At 44.2% G+C, this 23,162-nt stretch overlaps 3 protein-coding genes across 6 annotated transcripts in view; 2 read left to right on the forward strand and 1 right to left on the reverse strand.

The window, feature by feature from the left end:
- The window catches only part of pygl (phosphorylase, glycogen, liver), a 31,254-nt gene extending 28,953 nt beyond the window's left edge, over positions 1 to 2,301 (forward strand). The window contains exon 20 of the mRNA XM_031829289.1: positions 706 to 2,301. Coding sequence (XP_031685149.1) covers positions 706 to 894 — 189 coding nt within the window. The 3' untranslated portion in view covers positions 895 to 2,301. The remainder of the gene's footprint in view (positions 1 to 705) is intronic.
- Positions 2,297 to 19,417, reverse strand: LOC116374723 (lysophosphatidylserine lipase ABHD12). The gene is made up of 13 exons (XM_031829292.1): positions 19,198 to 19,417; positions 18,408 to 18,529; positions 18,083 to 18,188; positions 16,169 to 16,288; positions 15,624 to 15,654; positions 15,484 to 15,529; positions 14,999 to 15,128; positions 14,566 to 14,603; positions 12,293 to 12,438; positions 11,614 to 11,696; positions 8,317 to 8,395; positions 7,953 to 8,086; positions 2,297 to 2,549 (listed from the first exon to the last, which is right to left on the reverse strand). Exons 1-13 carry the CDS (start codon positions 19,317 to 19,319, stop codon positions 2,498 to 2,500), a joined length of 1,209 nt encoding a protein of 402 aa, XP_031685152.1. The 5' UTR covers positions 19,320 to 19,417; the 3' UTR covers positions 2,297 to 2,497.
- Positions 19,418 to 20,197: 780 nt separating this feature from the next.
- Positions 20,198 to 23,162, forward strand: part of nin (ninein (GSK3B interacting protein)) — a 103,305-nt gene continuing 100,340 nt past the window's right edge. For 2 of the 4 annotated variants that reach the window (XM_031829293.1, XM_031829296.1), the window contains exon 1: positions 20,198 to 20,504. The gene's annotated coding sequence lies outside the window, so the exon portion shown is untranslated. The remainder of the gene's footprint in view (positions 20,505 to 23,162) is intronic. The other 2 variants (XM_031829295.1, XM_031829297.1) reach the window with 2 other exon arrangements.

Genomic DNA, 23,162 nt, shown 5'->3' on the forward strand with positions numbered 1-23,162 from the left:
TGGATACGTGGTTGTCTTGGCTACCTTGGATACGTGGCTACCTTGGATACGTGGTTGTCTTAGCTACCTTGGAGATGTGGTTGTCTTAGCTACCTTGGAGATGTGGTTGTCTTAGCTACTTTGGTGATGTGTTTGTCTTAGCTACCTTGGAGATGTGGTTGTCTTAGCTACCTTGGAGATGTGGTTGTCTTAGCTACCTTGGATACGTCGTTGTCTTAGCTACCTTGGATACGTCGTTGTCTTAGCTACTTTGGTGATGTGTTTGTCTTAGCTACCTTGGATATGTGGTTGTCTTAGCTACCTTGGAGATGTGGTTGTCTTAGCTACCTTGGAGATGTGGTTGTCTTAGCTACCTTGGAGATGTGGTTGTCTTAGCTACCTTGGAGATGTGGTTGTCTTAGCTACCTTGGAGATGTGGTTGTCTTAGCTACCTTGGATACGTCGTTGTCTTAGCTACCTTGGAGATGTGGTTGTCTTAGCTACCTTGGAGATGTGGTTGTCTTAGCTACCTTGGATACGTGGTTGTCTTAGCTACCTTGGATATGTGGTTGTCTTAGCTACCTTAACTGAATGCACTTACTTTAAGTGACCAAAGTCTAAGTACATTTTACTTATATATTACTATGATAATATATATTATAAATTATACTTTTGTATTATATGATGACATACAGTATGATATATTATTCATGTTGTTTCTTATAGAATCCTAAGGAGTGGACGCAGATGGCGATCAAGAATATCGCTGCTTCCGGAAAGTTCTCTAGCGACCGCACCATCACCGACTACGCCACGGAGGTGTGGGGGGTGGAGCCTACTGATCTGAAGATCCCACCCCCCAACGAGCCCCGCAAGGCCTTGGAGGAGACCGCCAGGGTGCTGACGGAGAAGTGAGGCTGCCTGGTGTGGTGTAGGGTGACATTGACATCTAGGGAAACGTCACCCAGAAGCGCCTCGTGTTCTTTTTAAAGGGACAATCTGGGATTCAGACAACAACAAAGTAGTCACCACGCTACTTTTGGTAAACAGCTGAGGGATAGCCACTCCCAAATGTATAAACGCAGCTATGGAGGCAAGTCCATCTGTGAGATTGAAATGTTTTAATCATGTTTTGAAATGAGTCAAATCCCAGATTGCCCCTTTAGCTCAATAAACTGAGTTTTGTTTGTAAAACACCTTAACTGATGCAAAATAACAGTCTGCTACATACCCTCAGAATAAACAAACAGTCTGCTACATACCTTCAGAATAAACAAACAGTCTGCTGCATACCTTCAGAATAAACAAACAGTCTGCTGCATACCCTCAGAATAAACAAACAGTCTGCTACATACCTTCAGAATAAACAAACAGTCTGCTACATACCTTCAGAATAAACAAACAGTCTGCTACATACCTTCAGAATAAACAAACAGTCTGCTGCATACCCTCAGAATAAACAAACAGTCTGCTGCATACCCTCAGAATAAACAAACAGTCTGCTACATACCTTCAGAATAAACAAACAGTCTGCTACATACCTTCAGAATAAACAAACAGTCTGCTACATACCTTCAGAATAAACAACAGTCTGCTACATACCCTCAGAATAAACAAACAGTCTGCTACATACCTTCAGAATAAACAAACAACAGTCTGCTGCATACCTTCAGAATAAACAGTCTGCTACATACCTTCAGAATAAACAAACAACAGTCTGCTACATACCTTCAGAATAAACAGTCTGCTACATACCTTCAGAATAAACAAACAACAGTCTGCTACATACCTTCAGAATAAACAGTCTGCTACATACCTTCAGAATAAACAACAGTCTGCTGCATACCTTCAGAATAAACAACAGTCTGCTACATACCTTCAGAATAAACAACAGTCTGCTACATACCTTCAGAATAAACAGTCTGCTACATACCTTCAGAATAAACAACAGTCTGCTACATACCTTCAGAATAAACAACAGTCTGCTACATACCTTCAGAATAAACAAACCAAATTATCAAATTTTCCCCAGCATTTCTGAATCCACCTTCTAAATACAAGGTCAAATGGCAGCCTGTCCACTATATAGTGCACTACTGTTGACCGGACTGCTATTGGCCTTGGTCGAAAGTAGTGCACCTTAAAGTGAACAGGGGTGCCATTTGGGGAAACTTGCCCGTTAGCCAGCTACCAGTGAGTGGTCCATTCTTAGCAAAACTGTCTCATACTATATAGCGAGGGTTGAATATTTTCCATTATTAATTACCCTTGTTTTTTTTCCAATGTTCTGTGTTGCATCAAAATAAATATATTCGTGTCTGATCGGATGTCTTTTTAATGTTGTTGAAAGTTTTCCATTGTAATATAATTCATACAGTCACTGACAACTATGAGAGACGAGTGCAATACACAAAATGACACAGAAACATGTGAAAGTTTTTGAGTGAGGAACAAGGATCTCACAAAGAGAGGGGGGGGGGGGTTTAGTGGGTAGCTCTTCCCCTAGAATGTCGCCGACTCACCGGACTATCTGTTGAGCAATGTTGTTATTCTTGCTTTGTAGAAACCGCCTGCGGAGAAAAGCACATGGAAACCCAAATCATTTTCAAGACAGTGACTATCCCTTATTCTGAACTTGACCCCATCCTTGTTAATCTCATATAAACAACTTGTGTTGAGAATCCAAATGGTGCCTTGTATTGTGCACTACTTTGGACCTGGGTCAATAGGGATCTTTTTAAAAGTAGTGCACTATTACACTGAGTGTACAAAACATTAGGAACACCTTCCTAATATTGAGTTGCATCCTCTTTTGTCCTCAGAATGACCTCAGTTCGTCAGGTCATGGACACTACAAGGTGTCGATAGCGTTCCACAGGGATGCTGGCCCCATGTTGACTCCAATGCTTCCTACAGTTGTGTCCAGTTGGCTGGATGCCCTTTGGGTGATGGACCATTCTTGATACACACGGGGAACCCAGCAGTGTTGCAGTGCTTGACAAACTCAAACCAGTGCGGCTGACACCTACTAACATACCCTGTTCAAATGCACTTAGTCATCACACCCTCGGAATGGCACACAACAACAATCCATGTCTCAATTGTCTCGAGGCTTAAAAATCCTTCTTCAACCCGTCTCCTCCCCTTCATTCTACACTGATTTGAAGTTTATTTTACAAGTGACATCAATAAGGGATCATAGCTTTCACCTGGATTGACCTGGTCAGTCTATGTCATGGAAAGAGCAGGTGTTCCTAATGTTTTGTCCACTCAGTGACTAGGGCGCCATTTGGGACGCAGCCCAGCCCTTGTATTTTGTACTTTAAAATTAGAACAACACAAGTAGTGTCCATTATCGGCAAAGATCACTATATAACTTACCCAACCACACTGGCCAGGTTGGAGTGATGACTATATAACTTACCCAACAACACTGGCCAGGTTGAAGTGATGACTATATAACTTACCCAACCACACTGGCCAGGTTGGAGTGATGACTATATAACTTACCCAACCACACTGGCCAGGTTGGAGTGATGACTATATAACTTACCCAACAACACTGGCCAGGTTGAAGTGATGACTATATAACTTACCCAACCACACTGGCCAGGTTGGAGTGATGACTATATAACTTACCCAACAACACTGGCCAGGTTGAAGTGATGACTATATAACTTACCCAACCACACTGGCCAGGTTGGAGTGATGACTATATAACTTACCCAACAACACTGGCCAGGTTGGAGTGATGACTATATAACTTACCCAACCACACTGGCCAGGTTGAAGTGATGACTATATAACTTACCCAACCACACTGGCCAGGTTGTAGTGATGACTATATAACTTACCCAACCACACTGGCCACGTTGGAGTGATGACTATATAACTTACCCAACCACACTGGCCAGGTTGGAGTGATGACTATATAACTTAACAACACTGGCCAGGTTGGAGTGATGACTATATAACTTACCCAACCACACTGGCCAGGTTGGAGTGATGACTATATAACCTACCCAACCACACTGGCCAGGTTGGAATGATGGCTATATAACTTACCCAACCACACTGGCCAGGTTGGAGTGATGACTATATAACTTACCCAACCACACTGGCCAGGTTGGAGTGATGACTATATAACTTACCCAACCATACTGGCCAGGTTGGAGTGATGACTATATAACTTACCCAACCACACTGGCCAGGTTGGAGTGATGACTATATAATTTACCCAACCACACTGGCCAGGTTGGAGTGATGACTATGTAACTTACCCAACCACACTGGCCAGGTTGGAGTGATGACTATGTAACTTACCCAACCACACTGGCCAGGTTAGAGTGATGACTATGTAACTTACCCAACCACACTGGCCAGGTTGAAGTGATGACTATATAACTTACCCAACCACACTGGCCAGGTTGGAGTGATGACTATATAACTTACCCAACCACACTGGCCAGGTTGGAGTGATGACTAACTTACCCAACCACACTGGCCAGGTTGGAGTGATGACTATATAACTTACCCAACAACACTGGCCAGGTTGGAGTGATGACTAACTTACCCAACAACACTGGCCAGGTTGGAGTGATGACTAACTTACCCAACCACACTGGCCAGGTTGGAGTGATGACTATGTAACTTACCCAACCACACTGGCCAGGTTGGAGTGATGACTATGTAACTTACCCAACCACACTGGCCAGGTTGGAGTGATGACTATGTAACTTACCCAACCACACTGGCCAGGTTGGAGTGATGACTATATAACTTACCCAACCACACTGGCCAGGTTGGAGTGATGACTATATAACTTACCCAACCACACTGGCCAGGTTGGAGTGATGACTATATAACTTACCCAACCACACTGGCCAGGTTGGAGTGATGACTATATAACTTACCCAACCACACTGGCCAGGTTGGAGTGATGACTATATAACTTACCCAACCACACTGGCCAGGTTGGAGTGATGACTATATAACTTACCCAACCACACTGGCCAGGTTGGAGTGATGACTATATAACTTACCCAACCACACTGGCCAGGTTGGAGTGATGACTATATAACTTACCCAACCACACTGGCCAGGTTGGAGTGATGACTATATAACTTACCCAACCACACTGGCCAGGTTGAAGTGATGACTATATAACTTACCCAACCAAACTGGCCAGGTTGGAGTGATGACTATATAACTTACCCAACAACACTGGCCAGGTTGGAGTGATGACTAACTTACCCAACAACACTGGCCAGGTTGGAGTGATGACTAACTTACCCAACCACACTGGCCAGGTTGGAGTGATGACTATGTAACTTACCCAACCACACTGGCCAGGTTGGAGTGATGACTATGTAACTTACCCAACCACACTGGCCAGGTTGGAGTGATGACTATGTAACTTACCCAACCACACTGGCCAGGTTGGAGTGATGACTATGTAACTTACCCAACCACACTGGCCAGGTTGGAGTGATGACTATATAACTTACCCAACCACACTGGCCAGGTTGGAGTGATGACTATATAACTTACCCAACCACACTGGCCAGGTTGGAGTGATGACTATATAACTTACCCAACCACACTGGCCAGGTTGGAGTGATGACTATATAACTTACCCAACCACACTGGCCAGGTTGGAGTGATGACTATATAACTTACCCAACCACACTGGCCAGGTTGGAGTGATGACTATATAACTTACCCAACCACACTGGCCAGGTTGGATTGATGACTATATAACTTACCCAACAACACTGGACAGGTTGAAGTGATGACTATATAACTTACCCAACCACACTGGCCAGGTTGGAGTGATGACTATATAACTTACCCAACAACACTGGCCAGGTTGAAGTGATGACTATATAACTTACCCAACCACACTGGCCAGGTTGGAGTGATGACTATATAACTTACCCAACAACACTGGCCAGGTTGGAGTGATGACTATATAACTTACCCAACCACACTGGCCAGGTTGAAGTGATGACTATATAACTTACCCAACCACACTGGCCAGGTTGTAGTGATGACTATATAACTTACCCAACCACACTGGCCACGTTGGAGTGATGACTATATAACTTACCCAACCACACTGGCCAGGTTGGAGTGATGACTATATAACTTACCCAACCACACTGGCCAGGTTGGAGTGATGACTATGTAACTTACCCAACCACACTGGCCAGGTTAGAGTGATGACTATGTAACTTACCCAACCACACTGGCCAGGTTGAAGTGATGACTATATAACTTACCCAACCACACTGGCCAGGTTGGAGTGATGACTATATAACTTACCCAACCACACTGGCCAGGTTGGAGTGATGACTAACTTACCCAACCACACTGGCCAGGTTGGAGTGATGACTATATAACTTACCCAACAACACTGGCCAGGTTGGAGTGATGACTAACTTACCCAACAACACTGGCCAGGTTGGAGTGATGACTAACTTACCCAACCACACTGGCCAGGTTGGAGTGATGACTATGTAACTTACCCAACCACACTGGCCAGGTTGGAGTGATGACTATGTAACTTACCCAACCACACTGGCCAGGTTGGAGTGATGACTATGTAACTTACCCAACCACACTGGCCAGGTTGGAGTGATGACTATATAACTTACCCAACCACACTGGCCAGGTTGGAGTGATGACTATATAACTTACCCAACCACACTGGCCAGGTTGGAGTGATGACTATATAACTTACCCAACCACACTGGCCAGGTTGGAGTGATGACTATATAACTTACCCAACCACACTGGCCAGGTTGGAGTGATGACTATATAACTTACCCAACCACACTGGCCAGGTTGGAGTGATGACTATATAACTTACCCAACCACACTGGCCAGTTTGGAGTGATGACTATATAACTTACCCAACCACACTGGCCAGGTTGGAGTGATGACTATATAACTTACCCAACCACACTGGCCAGGTTGGAGTGATGACTATATAACTTACCCAACCACACTGGCCAGGTTGAAGTGATGACTATATAACTTACCCAACCAAACTGGCCAGGTTGGAGTGATGACTATATAACTTACCCAACAACACTGGCCAGGTTGGAGTGATGACTAACTTACCCAACAACACTGGCCAGGTTGGAGTGATGACTAACTTACCCAACCACACTGGCCAGGTTGGAGTGATGACTATGTAACTTACCCAACCACACTGGCCAGGTTGGAGTGATGACTATGTAACTTACCCAACCACACTGGCCAGGTTGGAGTGATGACTATGTAACTTACCCAACCACACTGGCCAGGTTGGAGTGATGACTATATAACTTACCCAACCACACTGGCCAGGTTGGAGTGATGACTATATAACTTACCCAACCACACTGGCCAGGTTGGAGTGATGACTATATAACTTACCCAACCACACTGGCCAGGTTGGAGTGATGACTATATAACTTACCCAACCACACTGGCCAGGTTGGAGTGATGACTATATAACTTACCCAACCACACTGGCCAGGTTGGAGTGATGACTATATAACTTACCCAACCACACTGGCCAGGTTGGAGTGATGACTATATAACTTACCCAACCACACTGGCCAGGTTGGAGTGATGACTATATAACTTACCCAACCACACTGGCCAGGTTGGAGTGATGACTATATAACTTACCCAACCACACTGGCCAGGTTGAAGTGATGACTATATAACTTACCCAACCACACTGGCCAGGTTGGAGTGATGACTATATAACTTACCCAACCACACTGGCCAGGTTGAAGTGATGACTATATAACTTACCCAACCACACTGGCCACGTTGGAGTGATGACTATATAACTTACCCAACCACACTGGCCAGGTTGGAGTGATGACTAACTTACCCAACCACACTGGCCAGGTTGGAGTGATGACTAACTTACCCAACCACACTGGCCAGGTTGGAATGATGGCTATATAACTTACCCAACCACACTGGCCAGGTTGGGATCCAAATAGATGTAGTTGTGTGAGTATCCTAAGGATCCACTGTAGGATACCATGTGAACCTGGTCCTCTGCATACCGTTGTCTGCCGGCTTGAAGTGCAATCTGGTACAGCTGAGAAGACACACACACATACATATACACACACACACATACATATACACACACACACACACACACATACATATATACACACACACACACACATACATACATTCTAGCTCATTCTACTATAGTATAGTAACAGTGCACAGATCAATGTATGGGTTGGATTTAACAACCTCACAACTTTCCCTAAAATCACTAAATGTCTTTAATTTCTACAAGATCAGTATGTTACATACCTTCTGGCCCATGTAAAAAGGAACCACATTGTCATCCTCAGCGTGTAGGAAAAGGATACGAGTGGTCAAGGTCTTTAAACTGCATGAAGCAAACACAATAACCCAATGTCAGTTTCTAGCTACAGTACGAGATTAGAGGAGTCTAGCTACAGTACGAGATTAGAGGATTCTAGCTACAGTACGAGATTAGAGGAGTCTAGCTACAGTACGAGATTAGAGGATTCTAGCTACAGTACGAGATTAGAGGATTCTAGCTACAGTACGGCCGGTTGTGATACAGCCCGGGATCGAACCAGGGCCTGTAGTGATGCCTCTAACACTGAGATGCAGCGCTTTAGACCGCAGCGCAACTCTGGAGCCTCAAATGGCTACCTGGACTATTTATATTCACTCCCCTTTTATTATTTATCTACTCACTGGTCTCTACTCACTGGTCTCTACTCACTGGTCTCTACCCACTGGTCTCTACCCACACACCCACTGGTCTCTACTCACTGGTCTCTACTCACTGGTCTCTACTCACTGGTCTCTACTCACTGGTCTCTACTCACTGGTCTCTACTCACTGGTCTCTACCCACACACCCACTGGTCTCTACTCACTGGTCTCTACTCACTGGTCTCTACTCACTGGTCTCTACTCACTGGTCTCTACTCACTGGTCTCTACCCACTGGTCTCTACTCACTGGTCTCTACTCACTGGTCTCTACTCACTGGTCTCTACCCACACACCCACTGGTCTCTACTCACTGGTCTCTACTCACTGGTCTCTACCCACTGGTCTCTACTCACTGGTCTCTACTCACTGGTCTCTACTCACTGGTCTCTACTCACTGGTCTCTACTCACTGGTCTCTACTCACTGGTCTCTACCCACTGGTCTCTACTCACTGGTCTCTACTCACTGGTCTCTACCCACTGGTCTCTACTCACTGGTCTCTACTCACTGGTCTCTACTCACTGGTCTCTACCCACACACCCACTGGTCTCTACTCACTGGTCTCTACTCACTGGTCTCTACTCACTGGTCTCTACTCACTGGTCTCTACTCACTGGTCTCTACCCACTGGTCTCTACTCACTGGTCTCTACTCACTGGTCTCTACTCACTGGTCTCTACTCACTGGTCTCTACCCACACACCCACTGGTCTCTACTCACTGGTCTCTACTCACTGGTCTCTACCCACTGGTCTCTACTCACTGGTCTCTACTCACTGGTCTCTACTCACTGGTCTCTACTCACTGGTCTCTACTCACTGGTCTCTACCCACTGGTCTCTACCCACACACCCACTGGTCTCTACTCACTGGTCTCTATTTACTGGTCTCTACTCACTGGTCTCTACCCACACACCCACTGGTCTCTACTCACTGGTCTCTACTCACTGGTCTCTACTCACTGGTCTCTACTCACTGGTCTCTACTCACTGGTCTCTACTCACTGGTCTCTACCCACTGGTCTCTACTCACTGGTCTCTACTCACTGGTCTCTACTCACTGGTCTCTACTCACTGGTCTCTACTCACTGGTCTCTACTCACTGGTCTCTACCCACTGGTCTCTACCCACACACCCACTGGTCTCTACTCACTGGTCTCTACTCACTGGTCTCTACTCACTGGTCTCTACTCACTGGTCTCTACTCACTGGTCTCTACTCACTGGTCTCTACCCACTGGTCTCTACCCACACACCCACTGGTCTCTACTCACTGGTCTCTATTTACTGGTCTCTACTCACTGGTCTCTACTCACTGGTCTCTACCCACTGGTCTCTACCCACTGGTCTCTACTCACTGGTCTCTACTCACTGGTCTCTACTCACTGGTCTCTACTCACTGGTCTCTACCCACTGGTCTCTACCCACACACCCACTGGTCTCTACTCACTGGTCTCTATTTACTGGTCTCTACCCACTGGTCTCTACCCACTGGTCTCTACCCACTGGTCTCTACCCACTGGTCTCTACCCACTGGTCTCTACCCACTGGTCTCTACCCACTGGTCTCTACCCACTGATCTCTACTCACTGGTCTCTACCCACTGGTCTCTACTCACTGGTCTCTACTCACTGGTCTCTACTCACTGGTCTCTACTCACTGGTCTCTACCCACTGGTCTCTACCCACACACCCACTGGTCTCTACTCACTGGTCTCTATTTACTGGTCTCTACTCACTGGTCTCTACTCACTGGTCTCTACTCACTGGTCTCTACCCACTGGTCTCTACCCACACACCCACTGGTCTCTACTCACTGGTCTCTATTTACTGGTCTCTACTCACTGGTCTCTATTTACTGGTCTCTACTCACTGGTCTCTACTCACTGATCTCTACTCACTGGTCTCTACTCACTGGTCTCTACTCACTGGTCTCTATTTACTGGTCTCTACTCACTGGTCTCTACTCACTGGTCTCTACCCACTGGTCTCTACCCACTGGTCTCTACCCACACACCCACTGGTCTCTACTCACTGGTCTCTATTTACTGGTCTCTACTCACTGGTCTCTACCCACTGGTCTCTACCCACACACCCACTGGTCTCTACTCACTGGTCTCTACTCACTGGTCTCTACCCACTGGTCTCTACCCACACACCCACTGGTCTCTACCCACACACCCACTGGTCTCTACTCACTGGTCTCTACTCACTGGTCTCTACCCACTGGTCTCTACCCACACACCCACTGGTCTCTACCCACTGGTCTCTACCCACACACCCACTGGTCTCTATTTACTGGTCTCTACTCACTGGTCTCTACTCACTGGTCTCTACTCACTGGTCTCTACTCACTGGTCTCTACCCACTGCACATTGACTCAGTACTGGTACTCCCTGTATATAGCCATGTTACTACCTGGAACCCCTGCACATTGACTCAGTACTGGTACTCCTTGTTTATAGCCATGTTACTACCTAGTACCCCTGCACATTGACTCAATACTGGTAGACATTGACTCAGTACTAGTACTCCCTGTATATAGCCATGATATTACCTGGTACCCTTGCACATTGACTCAGTACTGGTACTCATTGTTTATAGCCATGTTACTACCTGGTACCCCTGCACATTGACTCAATACTGGTAGACATTGACTCAGTACTAGTACTCCCTGTATATAGCCATGATATTACCTGGTACCCCTGCACATTGACTCAGTACTGGTAGACATTGACTCAGTACTGTTACTCCTTGTTTATAGCCTCGTTATATAGGTCAAAATGTGTGGCACTATACAGCAGTGCACTATGGGACACAGCCGTCCTCTACCTGTGTTGTTATGGTAACACAGGCAGCACTTACTTTTCATCGTTAGCGAACACCATGTTGTTGCTTCGCATGACGTGATGAAGAACGCTCTGAAAACCCGGAAGACACTGATACATCTGAATAGAGAAGGGAACAACGATATCAGTTCAGAAATCTTTTGAACGTAACTAGTCCTAGAGTAGAGCGATACGGGTCAAAAATAAAAGGAAGGAGATGGATGGATTGCTGAATCATTCTTGTGAAACGGGGGGAATTTATTAAGCCATCTCTTGGTTTCATAGTGCAATAACACACTGTTACACAAGGCCGCAGAAGGACAAGAGAGAGAGAGAGAGAGAGGGAGAGAGAGAGAGAGATAGAAGAGAGAGAGAGAGAAGAGAGAGAGAAGAGAGACAGAGAGAGAGAGAGACAGAGAGAGAGAGAGAAGAGAGAGAGAAGAGAGACAGAGAGAGAGAGACAGAGAGAGAAGAGAGGGAGAGAGGGAGAGAGAGGGAGAGAGGGAGAGAGGGAGAGAGAGAGAGAAGAGAGAGAAGGGAGAGAGGGAGAGAGAGAGAGAAGAGAGACAAAGAGAGAAGAGAGAGAGAGACAGAGAGAGAGAGAGAGAGAGAGAGAGAGCGAGAGGGAGAGAGAGCGAGAGGGAGAGAGAGGGAGAGAGAGGGAGAGAGAGAGAGAGGGAGACAGAGACATAGAGAGAGAGAGAGAGACACCTCACCATGCTGAGGGGATGGCTGGCTACTTCCTCCTCCATATTGGTGTACGGAGCCTCCAGGATCACACCATCGGCAGCATAGCTTGGCTCCAGATCGGCTTGTGTCACGGCCCTCAGATCGCGTGCTCTTTCTCTTGCCAACTCCATTGCTGTCATGACGAACATGGAAACATGTCATTACAAACATGGAAACATGTCATTACAAACATGGAAACATGTCATGACAAACATGGAAACATGTCAAGACAAACATGTCATGACAACCATGGAAACATGTCATGACAACCATGGAAACATGTCATGACAACCATGGAAACATGTCATGACAAACATGGAAACATGTCATGACAAACATGGAAACATGTCAAGACAAACATGGAAACATGTCAAGACAAACATTTAAACATGTCAAGACAAACATGTCAAGACAAACATGGAAACATGTCATGACAAACATGGAAACATGTCATGACAAACATGGAAACATGTCAAGACAAACATGTCATGACAACCATGGAAACATGTCATGACAACCATGGAAACATGTCATGACAAACATGGAAACATGTCATGACAACCATGGAAACATGTCATGACAACCATGGAAACATGTCATGACAACCATGGAAACATGTCATGACAACCATGGAAACATGTCATGACAAACATGGAAACATTTCATGACAACCATGGAAACATGTCATGACAAACATGGAAACATGTCAAGACAAACATGTCATGACAACCATGGAAACATGTCATGACAACCATGGAAACATGTCATGACAAACATGGAAACATGTCAAGACAAACATGTCATGACAACCATGGAAACATGTCATGACAACCATGGAAACATGTCATGACAACCATGGAAACATGTCATGACAAACATGGAAACATGTCAAGACAAACATGTCATGACAACCATGGAAACATGTCATGACAAACATGGAAACATGTCTAGATAAACATTTTGTCATAGATCCATTATTAATGTTATGTTCGATCAGTGACTTCTTTAGAGTTACATAAAGAATGCTTGAGCTGCGTGCCGAAAGGTTATGTTTAAAGATACAGTCCGGGATCTTAAAGCACGACAAATTTGTAACACAGATTTGTGTTACAAAGCTGTCATCAAGGCAAAAGGTGGCATCTTTGAATAATCTAAAATCAAAAATATTTTTTGGTTACTACATGATTCCTTATGTGTTATTTCATAGTTTTGATGTCTTCACTATAATTCAGTCAGCACCTCTACACAGGGGTTGTCATGGTTTTTAATAGAGGTTCTATCAGTGGCCGCGTGCATAAACTCGGGCTGCATACTGAATGTTGAGATTACGTTGAGGTCGGTCACTGACGTTGGCAGCGCAAACAGACTGGCACGCAGGCTATCGAGACCAGTCACTGACATTGGCAGCGCAAACAGACTGGCACGCAGGCTATCGAGACCAGTCACTGACGTTGGCAGCGCAAACAGACTGGCACGCAGGCTATCGAGACCAGTCACTGACGTTGGCAGCGCAAACAGACTGGCACGCAGGCTATCGAGACCAGTCACTGACGTTGGCAGCGCAAACAGACTGGCACGCAGGCTATCGAGACCAGTCACTGACGTTGGCAGTGCAAACAGACTGGCACGCAGGCTATCGAGACCAGTCACTGACGTTGGCAGCGCAAACAGACTGGCGCGCAGGCTATCGAGACCAGTCACTGACGTTGGCAGCGCAAACAGACTGGCACGCAGGCCATCGAGACCAGTCACTGATGTTGAAAACAACAGGAAACTTAACAATTGAGTGTACTTCCAAATCAGATGAATAAATTGGGAAATCGAAAATCAATGGTAGCTGTGAAGGTAGATAAACGAACTAGGTCAGAAGTGCTCAAATGTCCTAGATGGCAAAGGTCCGGTTCGATATTGTCATTTATCGGCGTAGTAACAACCCCCCCCCCCCAGCTCACAACCCCTCCTGTTGGCAGAGAGAAAAATTAGTGGTTTTAAACCTAATTTTCTGCTGTTTTTTTTGTTGACGGTATTGACCTCATTCTGGGTCCGGCCCACGGTCCACCTATTGACGTATGACTGAACTAACTAAACCTATATCAGAGTCCGCTCACTTTGAACACTATTGAGGGATCTGAAGACTTCTGACTTTGTTCTTCACCACTGACAAACTATATGTCCGATTCTCCACACTTTTCCCTGTCATGGATTTAAAAACATATTTGATTGGTGTAGGAACTGTCTGGAGTCGGAGGCAGTAACTCACCCTGTTCCTGTATCTTTACAGCAGCGTTGGTGGCCACCCTGCGGAGAGAGTTCACACATCTCCATTTTGGGGGAAAGAATCTAGAATGAAACCCAGGGTGAATCCCAAGTTGACCGCTATAAGCCTTAAACCCTCTGCACTTGTGGGGATCTTAAGAGAATTTCGATCAGTATAACCAATGGTGAAAACTTCCACCTAGCCTATCAGAGGACAGAGCTTCACAAATGTGTCTTAGGGGTCCATTTGAGATGCTTCTACACCTGCATTGCTTGCTGTTTGGTGTTTAAGGTTGGCTTTCTTTACAGCACTTTGTGACATCAGCTGATGTCAGAAGGGCTTTATAAATACATTTGATTGATTGAGGATTGGGCCCAAATGTTTCAACAACAAAACAAACAAAAAAAGGCAAAATGGCTGAAAGATACTCACTCACCCAGTACCCAGGGAATGTCCCCACAGACAGATCTGGCCGGTCCTGCTGCGTGTCTTTACCCACTGGTACAGATAGAGGGCGTCAGAGGTCAACCCAACCTCACTGGGCTCCCCACTGGAATCTCCATAACCTGGAGGGGGGGGGGGGGGGGGGGGGGGACAAGGTGACAAATAAGCCCTTTGATTCATGATGTCACTGTGGCTGCTTTCACCCTGGCTAGACGATATTTCCACTCTGCTACCATGACAACAAATCTGATGCAAAAAAATATATATGTAAATGAACTGCAAAATATGAAATATATTTACCTCTGAGAGCAACACTACGTTAACTACATGAAATTCTATTTTCGAATGAATTAATGAATTCGTAAATTAATGAATTTTTATTTACATGTCAAATCGCCATACCTTACATGATTATTTGACACATCTGAATTTTCGTAACGGCCATATATGTGTACATTAATTGTTATTTGTGCTTACCTCTGTAGTCCAGTGACAGTACATGATACCCTGCTGCACTTAGGATCTAAAAAAATAGACAGGCTTGGTTAGGACATCCTTATTTTAACCCAATACTCCAAAATTCCATTTTTTTTTCAGACTAGAACAACATACAGTACCTTCACAAGTTCCACTCTGTGGTTTATGGCCCTTTGGACATGACAGGACAGTTTGAGAGTTTAGAAACATGGGGAAAAAAAGGCTCCTTCTCATTCATTGAAACAACACTAGGATGACTATGGTATATATGTGGAACAAATCAACGGATGTCACTGATTTCCTTAATCTCGGGAACTAAGAACCAAACAAGTGACTACTGGGATGTATTCATCAGGCACAACATGGAAGAAAACCTACTGAAACAGGGAACCTGTTCTTATTTTCCAAAAGGAACACTAATGTTCTATTTCCAAAACATTTTACCACGGTGTTCCCTAATGAACATGGCCCTGATGATGTAATAATACCCACTGGACTTCATTAGGAGAGTGTACCAGGATGTGCATCCCAAATGGCCCCCTATTCCCTATATAGTGCATTACTTTTGACCAGGGCTCATACCTCCCTCACCCATAGGGCTCTGGTCAAATGTAGTGCACTATATAGGGAATAGGGATCCATTGAGGATACACACAGGGTCTCTATCCCTCAACACTAGACCCACCTGGAGCCCACGTTGCCGTGGAGATAGATGATAACAGGAGAACCATCTCCCAGAGTCTCACTGTACCACTCAGGGCCGGCCCCCTGGGCCTTCTCCCATTGGCTGTCGGGAACCGTATGCCTAAGAGACACAGACAGTGCAAACAAACAGTAACCACAACTTGAGCCCAAAAACAGATTGTATTTGAAAATAACATTAATTTCATAGCTTGATTGCACTGAGACATGATCACATACACAATATATACAAAAGTATGTGGACACCCCTAACCATTTGGCTATTTCAGCCACATCCATTGCTGACAGCTGTATAAAATCGAGCAAACAGCCATGCAATCTCCATAGACAAACATTGGCCTTACTGAAGAGCTTGGTGACTTTCGATGTGGCACTGTCATAGGATGCCACCTTTCCAACGTGTCAGTTCATCAAATTTCTGCCCTGCTAGAGCTGCCTCGGTCAACTAAGTGCTGTTATTGTAAAGTGGAAATGTTTAGGAGCAACAACGGCTCAGCCGGGAAGTGGTAGGCCACACAAGCTCACAGAATGGGCCCGCCGGGTGCTGAAAGCACGTAATGAGTAAAAATCACCTGTCCTCGGTTGCAACACTCACTACTGAGTTCCAAACTGCCTCTGGAAAGTAGAAACAATGAGTTAACTTGCCTAAATATTCTGAAATAACTTCTTTTTTTTAAAGAAAGAAAGAAAGAAAGGAAGGAAGGAAGGAAGGAAGGAAGAAAGAAAGAAAGAAAGAAAGGAAGGAAGGAAGGAAGGAAGGAAGGAAGGAAGGAAGGAAGGAAGGAAGGAAGGAAGGAAGGAAGGAAGGAAGGAAGGAAGGAAGGAAGGAAGGAAGGAAGGAAGGAAGGAAGGAAGGAAGGAAGAAAGAAAGAAAACTTCAAATGGACATGGTCTAATTGACTCAACAACCAAAAACACATTTTGAAGTTTAGTTTTCTTAAATGAACCTGAAAATCAGTCCATATTTTGGATTGTTTATCAAAATGAACGGGCTGACTTCTTGATAAAGTTTTGTATTATACCCGTCTACAATGATTGAAAAACACTTTACTGGTGAAAACAACAATGGGAGCCCCTATGGTTCCTGGTCAAAAGTAGTGCACTATGTAGGGAATAGGTTACCATTTTGGGGTCAAAAGTAGTGCACTATGTAGGGAATAGGTTGCCATTTTGGGGTCAAAAGTAGTGCACTATGTAGGGAATAGGGTGCCATTTTGGGGTCAAAAGTAGTGCACTATGTAGGGAATAGGTTACCATTTTGGGGTCAAAAGTAGTGCACTATGTAGGGAATAGGTTGCCATTTTGGGGTCAAAAGTAGTGCACTATGTAGGGAATAGGGTGCCATTTTGGGGTCAAAAGTAGTGCACTATGTAGGGAATAGGGTGCCATTTTGGTGTCAAAAGTAGTGCACTATGTAGGGAATAGGTTACCATTTTGGGGTCAAAAGTAGTGCACTATGTAGGGAATAGGTTGCCATTTTGGGGTCAAAAGTAGTGCTAGATGTAGGGAATAGGGTGCCATTTTGGGGTCAAAAGTAGTGCACTATGTAGGGAATAGGTTACCATTTTGGGGTCAAAAGTAGTGCACTATGTAGGGAATAGGTTGCCATTTTGGGGTCAAAAGTAGTGCACTATGTAGGGAATAGGGTGCCATTTTGGGGTCAAAAGTAGTGCACTATGTAGGGAATAGGGTGCCATTTTGGTGTCAAAAGTAGTGCACTATGTAGGGAATAGGGTGCCATTTTGGGGTCAAAAGTAGTGCACTATGTAGGGAATAGGGTGCCATTTTGGGGTCAAAAGTAGTGCACTATGTAGGGAATAGGGTGCCATTTTGGGGTCAAAAGTAGTGCACTATGTAGGGAATAGGGTGCCTATTTGAGACGTATCCACTGACTTACCATACACCCAGTGAGATCCCCTCCTCTGGACTGAGGTAGAAGTTTAGAGTGTGGTTCAGGGAGAGCTCTGCTGGACTGGCCAGGTCCACGAGGTACGGAATCCTTACTGATAACAGATTTCAAAACAAAATGGTCTTTATTCAGTTCCTACCTGTCTGATCCTCCCGTGCAATAATACTACAGAACACACAGTAGTTTGCTATATATATATACACAATCAATATGGTGTGCAGCATAGGCAGAGGCAATATTCAATGATGTCATTTCATTTATTTATTTTTTTACACCGTGTCAATTTTCAAAAGGGTCAGACTGAACTACGTACACCAGTGAGAAAAGACAACATGGCCTAGTATCCATGGAAACAGGCAGAGAATGACAGGCAGAGAGATGTAGACGATACACTGCAGTAAGATCGCCTTCTTCAGAATGGATAACCCCGGAGAACTGTTAGATAAGATAAGAAAACGTCATCGTCCAACAATGGAAATGTATCTTTGGTTTTGTATTATACCCGTCTACAATGATTGAAAAACACTTTACTGGTGAAAACAACAATGGGAGCCCCTATGGTTCCTGGTCAAAAGTAGTGCACTATGTAGGGAATAGGTTACCATTTTGGGGTCAAAAGTAGTGCACTATGTAGGGAATAGGGTGCCATTTTGGGGTCAAAAGTAGTGCACTATGTAGGGAATAGGGTGCCATTTTGGGGTCAAAAGTAGTGCACTATGTAGGGAATAGGTTGCCATTTTGGGGTCAAAAGTAGTGCACTATGTAGGGAATAGGGTGCCATTTTGCCTATCTAACAATGGAAATGTATCTTTGGCGCTCTCTGGCTTTCATTCACTGAGACTTTTGAGCTAAGAATGATGCCGTTGAAAATGGTGTGAACACGCAAGAGAGGCCTCATAACGGGACAAAACAATAGTAGCTTTTAGTGCCGTGCATTATAACAACTTTACAGTACATTACACATCTATATACTCGTAGATTATACACTGGTAGGCTATGACATGTTATTGATCCTGGGGACAAGGTTAGCGATGACAACACTAAAACGTGTGAAAATACAGTCGTAGAAGCTGGCTTCGGAGCATGAAGGCTACAGTACTTACTACTGTGACCGTTCACGTGTAACAGTTTCCAGTTTGCAGTAAGACTCCTTATTTTCACACCCAGGGGTTTCCTTGCTGTCCTTGGTCTTAGTTTCGTTTTCTGTATCAAATGTTTGACTCATTTTGAAGTGTAAACTAAACTGCAGAGACCTTTACTGACTGAAATTGTCGAGAGAGCATGTAGGTTTACTTCCTGGTGACAGGAAGGATTGGGACATATGAGGTGAAGGGTAATAGGAAGCTGATTGGCTCAAAAGGCTAATAAACGTCACCATGTTGATTATGCTTCACACACACACACACACACACACACACACACACACACACACACACACACACACACACACACACACACACACACACACATACACACACACACATACACACACACATACACACACACACACACATACACACACACACATACACACATACACACACACACACATACACACACACACATACACATACACACACACACATACACACACACACACACACACACACACACACACACACACACACACACACACACACATACACACATTGGGATATGAGTTCTGTTTGACAACAGCAGGCCACAGAGGAGAGGGAAATCAAGAGGCCTAATAATTATAGGTCAAATAAAGAGAATTACAGCTATTCACTGTCTTTAACTTATATTACACTGTTTAGATTACACTCATGCCAAAAACTAAAGCAATGTACTGATTAAGTGTTCAATGTTATAAAGGCATGTTTTATTTCAAATGTAGGCCTATTTAGGCTATTCAATTATTTTCTAAGTTTGGTATGTATCTATATATTTTTTTAACCATAAAGAAATATGTCATGCCCTCGTTTCATATTAAACACATACTTCTAAACAGATAAATTGTTGCCTTCCTTGCCTGTGAAAAGTGTCGGGGGCCTTGAAGAGGAATTTCAACTCCCGTGGACGCGGCGCGCCAGTGACTGCATCCGTGCGACTCCAGAGCTTTTCAATGCGTCACCACCCCTTCCTCTCCGAGGAGCTTTTCAAAATCCTGAAGGAGAGATGCAGCTGACTCAGAAGGTATTTTAGCCGGCTGAACGAGAACAAAACCTTTTGACAATAGAAGTATAAAATATAGTATGTTACCTGGGTTACGCTAGCCCCAAATAAGGAGTTTAATCATTAAGTTCCGGAAGGGTTTATTTGAGAGGAAATCAAAACCTTGTTTTTTTTATGGAAGGACGGAAGGTTCTGAAACTTCCGTAACGGTCTCTCTATAATTCAACCAGAGAAGAGTGGATAGGCAACCTTCGACTCAGTGGAGTTTCTGTGGGTAAGTTGATAGCAATTGCAAAACAAAAAATAAAATAAATAATAGTATGTCAACTTACCTGTATTGCATGTAGGCTATAATTATCACAAAAGGTTGATAAAGAGAAACAGTGTAGTTGAGCTTTTGTAGCCCCGTCGAACCCACCTCCGCCTCCACGACAATTCAACTTGTTCTTCATGCAGCGCCCCGATTCACTTTTTCTTTCTTCAAACACTGTTCTTTGCCTTGGCTGGACATTGACACACTAGGCCGTTGTTTTGTGACGAGGATGCTTTTGAGACCCTTCCATATTAACACATTTGACAGAGCCTTCAATAAAGTGCCACGTTACAATAATGCATTCCGTTTTACAAACACGTTGCTACAACGTAACAAGCAGAATAGGCAGCTTACTTGGTCGCAACATGTCGATGAAACGGGATCGGTGCAGGGGTTAATAGACTAGGAGTCCTTTGTCCCTAGCTAGCTGCCCAGGGAAGAGTAAAGTATTCTTTAGGTTTGTCAGATTAGTCAAAATAGTGTTTGATAAATAGTATTTAGTTTCATCCTGTAATTTCGTCTTTATTTTGACAATCTTATATCGGTGCATGGTCATTGCCAATAAATACGTTTTGTTTTGTAAACATTCCCAGCACAGTTGAACATTCACGTGAAAGTGTTGTACATGTATTAAGCAAAATGTAATTTCTTACTGCATTGTACTGATTGATGGCTTGTTGCACCTGTTGCGATGATGTACCTTTTCACTCAATAGACAGATGTTGTTTAATCAAGACTGCCTTGGTGGACTGTAAAATCAATGACATTTAAATAATACTCGTAGACCCTTTTTTTTTTTATGAGATATATGGACACATTTCTACTTGGTTACATCGAAAACAATAGCACATGGTTAAAATACGTTTATGTGGACATTTTATAGACGGTCACAAATGGCACCCTTTTCACTATGTATGTAGTGCACTACTTTTGACCAGAACCAAATGGACCCTTAGTAGTGCACTTAGTAGTGCACTATATAGGGAATGTGGTGCCATTTTGGACACTGTTTTTATTGTCTGGCATGATGATTCTGAATCATCACAGGGATCTCTGGTAGTCAGCAGATCAGTCAGTAGCTCAGTCAGTAGCTCAGTCAGTAGCTCAATCAGTAGCTCAGTCAGTAGGTCTACAGGGAGTGGGACGACCAAACACATGACGCAGCAGGTGTCCAGATTAACCTCGTCTTCTGATTCCCCTGCGCCAGTCTGCTCTGCCTCGGTCCCGATTCTGTAACGACAGCCGTCAATCTACAGTCACAGTGACCCCTTTCACCTTTATTTAACCAGGTAGGCAAGTTGAGAACACCTTTATTTAACCAGGTAGGCCAGTTGAGAACGCCTTTATTTAACCAGGTAGGCAAGTTGAGAACAAGTTAAAGCATAGCAGTTCGACAGATACAACGACACAGAGTTACACATGGAGTAAAACAAACATACAGTCAATAATACAGTATAAACAAGTCTATATACGATGTGAGCAAATGAGGTGAGAAGGGAGGTAAAGGCAAAAAAGGCCATGATGGCAAAGTAAATACAATATAGCAAGTAAAACACTGGAATGGTAGATTTGCAATGGAAGAATGTGCAAAGTAGAAATAAAAATAATGGGGTGCAAAGGAGAAAAATAAATTAATTAATTAAATACAGTAGAGAAAGAGGTAGTTTGTTTGTGGGATACGGGTCCTGGTCTTTGTCTTGTTTTTTTTACCGTGATCTTATGATGGTAGCTGACTAGCTGGGTAAGGGATTCATGTGTGATCAGCTGGTCATGGTTCACTTGAATGAGATTAGCAGATGCAGAAAGGTAAAGAACACTTGACTGTGGATACGTCCCAAATTGCATCCTAGGGACCCCTGGTCAGAAGTAGTACGCTATATAGGGAATAGGATGCCGTTTGGACAGCCCGTTGTCTTGAGTTGAATAGGGACTCTCAGTCTGATTGGAGGAGCTTGGAGGAGGAGGGGACACCTGGCTAATGCTGGCGTCTATGAAGGACCGTGATGTTACTATGACAACGGGCAGCTGGAAGTGGTGGGTGGTACCAAAGCTACTTATCTCTATCTGAGGTATCAGTATGTTTACGTATGTGTGTGTGTGGTGTAGGGATGGGGGGTTTGAAATAAGTTCACTATTTGAATAGTATCATTAAAACAATAACAATAATAATTCCCTGAGAGGCTGGCGCTCGACAGCTGCGGAGGTGCCGGTGAGATGGATGCGAGCCGGGGGAGGCAGACAGAGAGAGACGCTACTCAGCTACAGCCAAGACTAGCTAACTTGTAGCAGCCACTATCTTATTTATTATCCCACATAACAGTGCCTGTGTTGACTGGCGTAGACTAGAGAAGCTAGCTGTTTTAGGCTAATGTATTAAATAAATAATTTGTTCGCCCCAGGTTAATAATGGGTATACTATAAGGTTAATAATGGGTACACTATGTTAGGTTAATAATGGGTATACTATGGTTAGGTTAATAATGGGTATGCTATAAGGTTAATAATGGGTATACTATAAGGTTAATAATGGGTATACTATAAGGTTAATAATGGGTATACTATAAGGTTAATAATGGGTATACTAATAATGGGTATACTATAAGGTTAATAATGGGTACA

The sequence above is a fragment of the Oncorhynchus kisutch genome, linkage group LG7 (assembly GCF_002021735.2).
Source record: "Oncorhynchus kisutch isolate 150728-3 linkage group LG7, Okis_V2, whole genome shotgun sequence".
Lineage (NCBI taxonomy): Eukaryota > Metazoa > Chordata > Actinopteri > Salmoniformes > Salmonidae > Oncorhynchus > Oncorhynchus kisutch.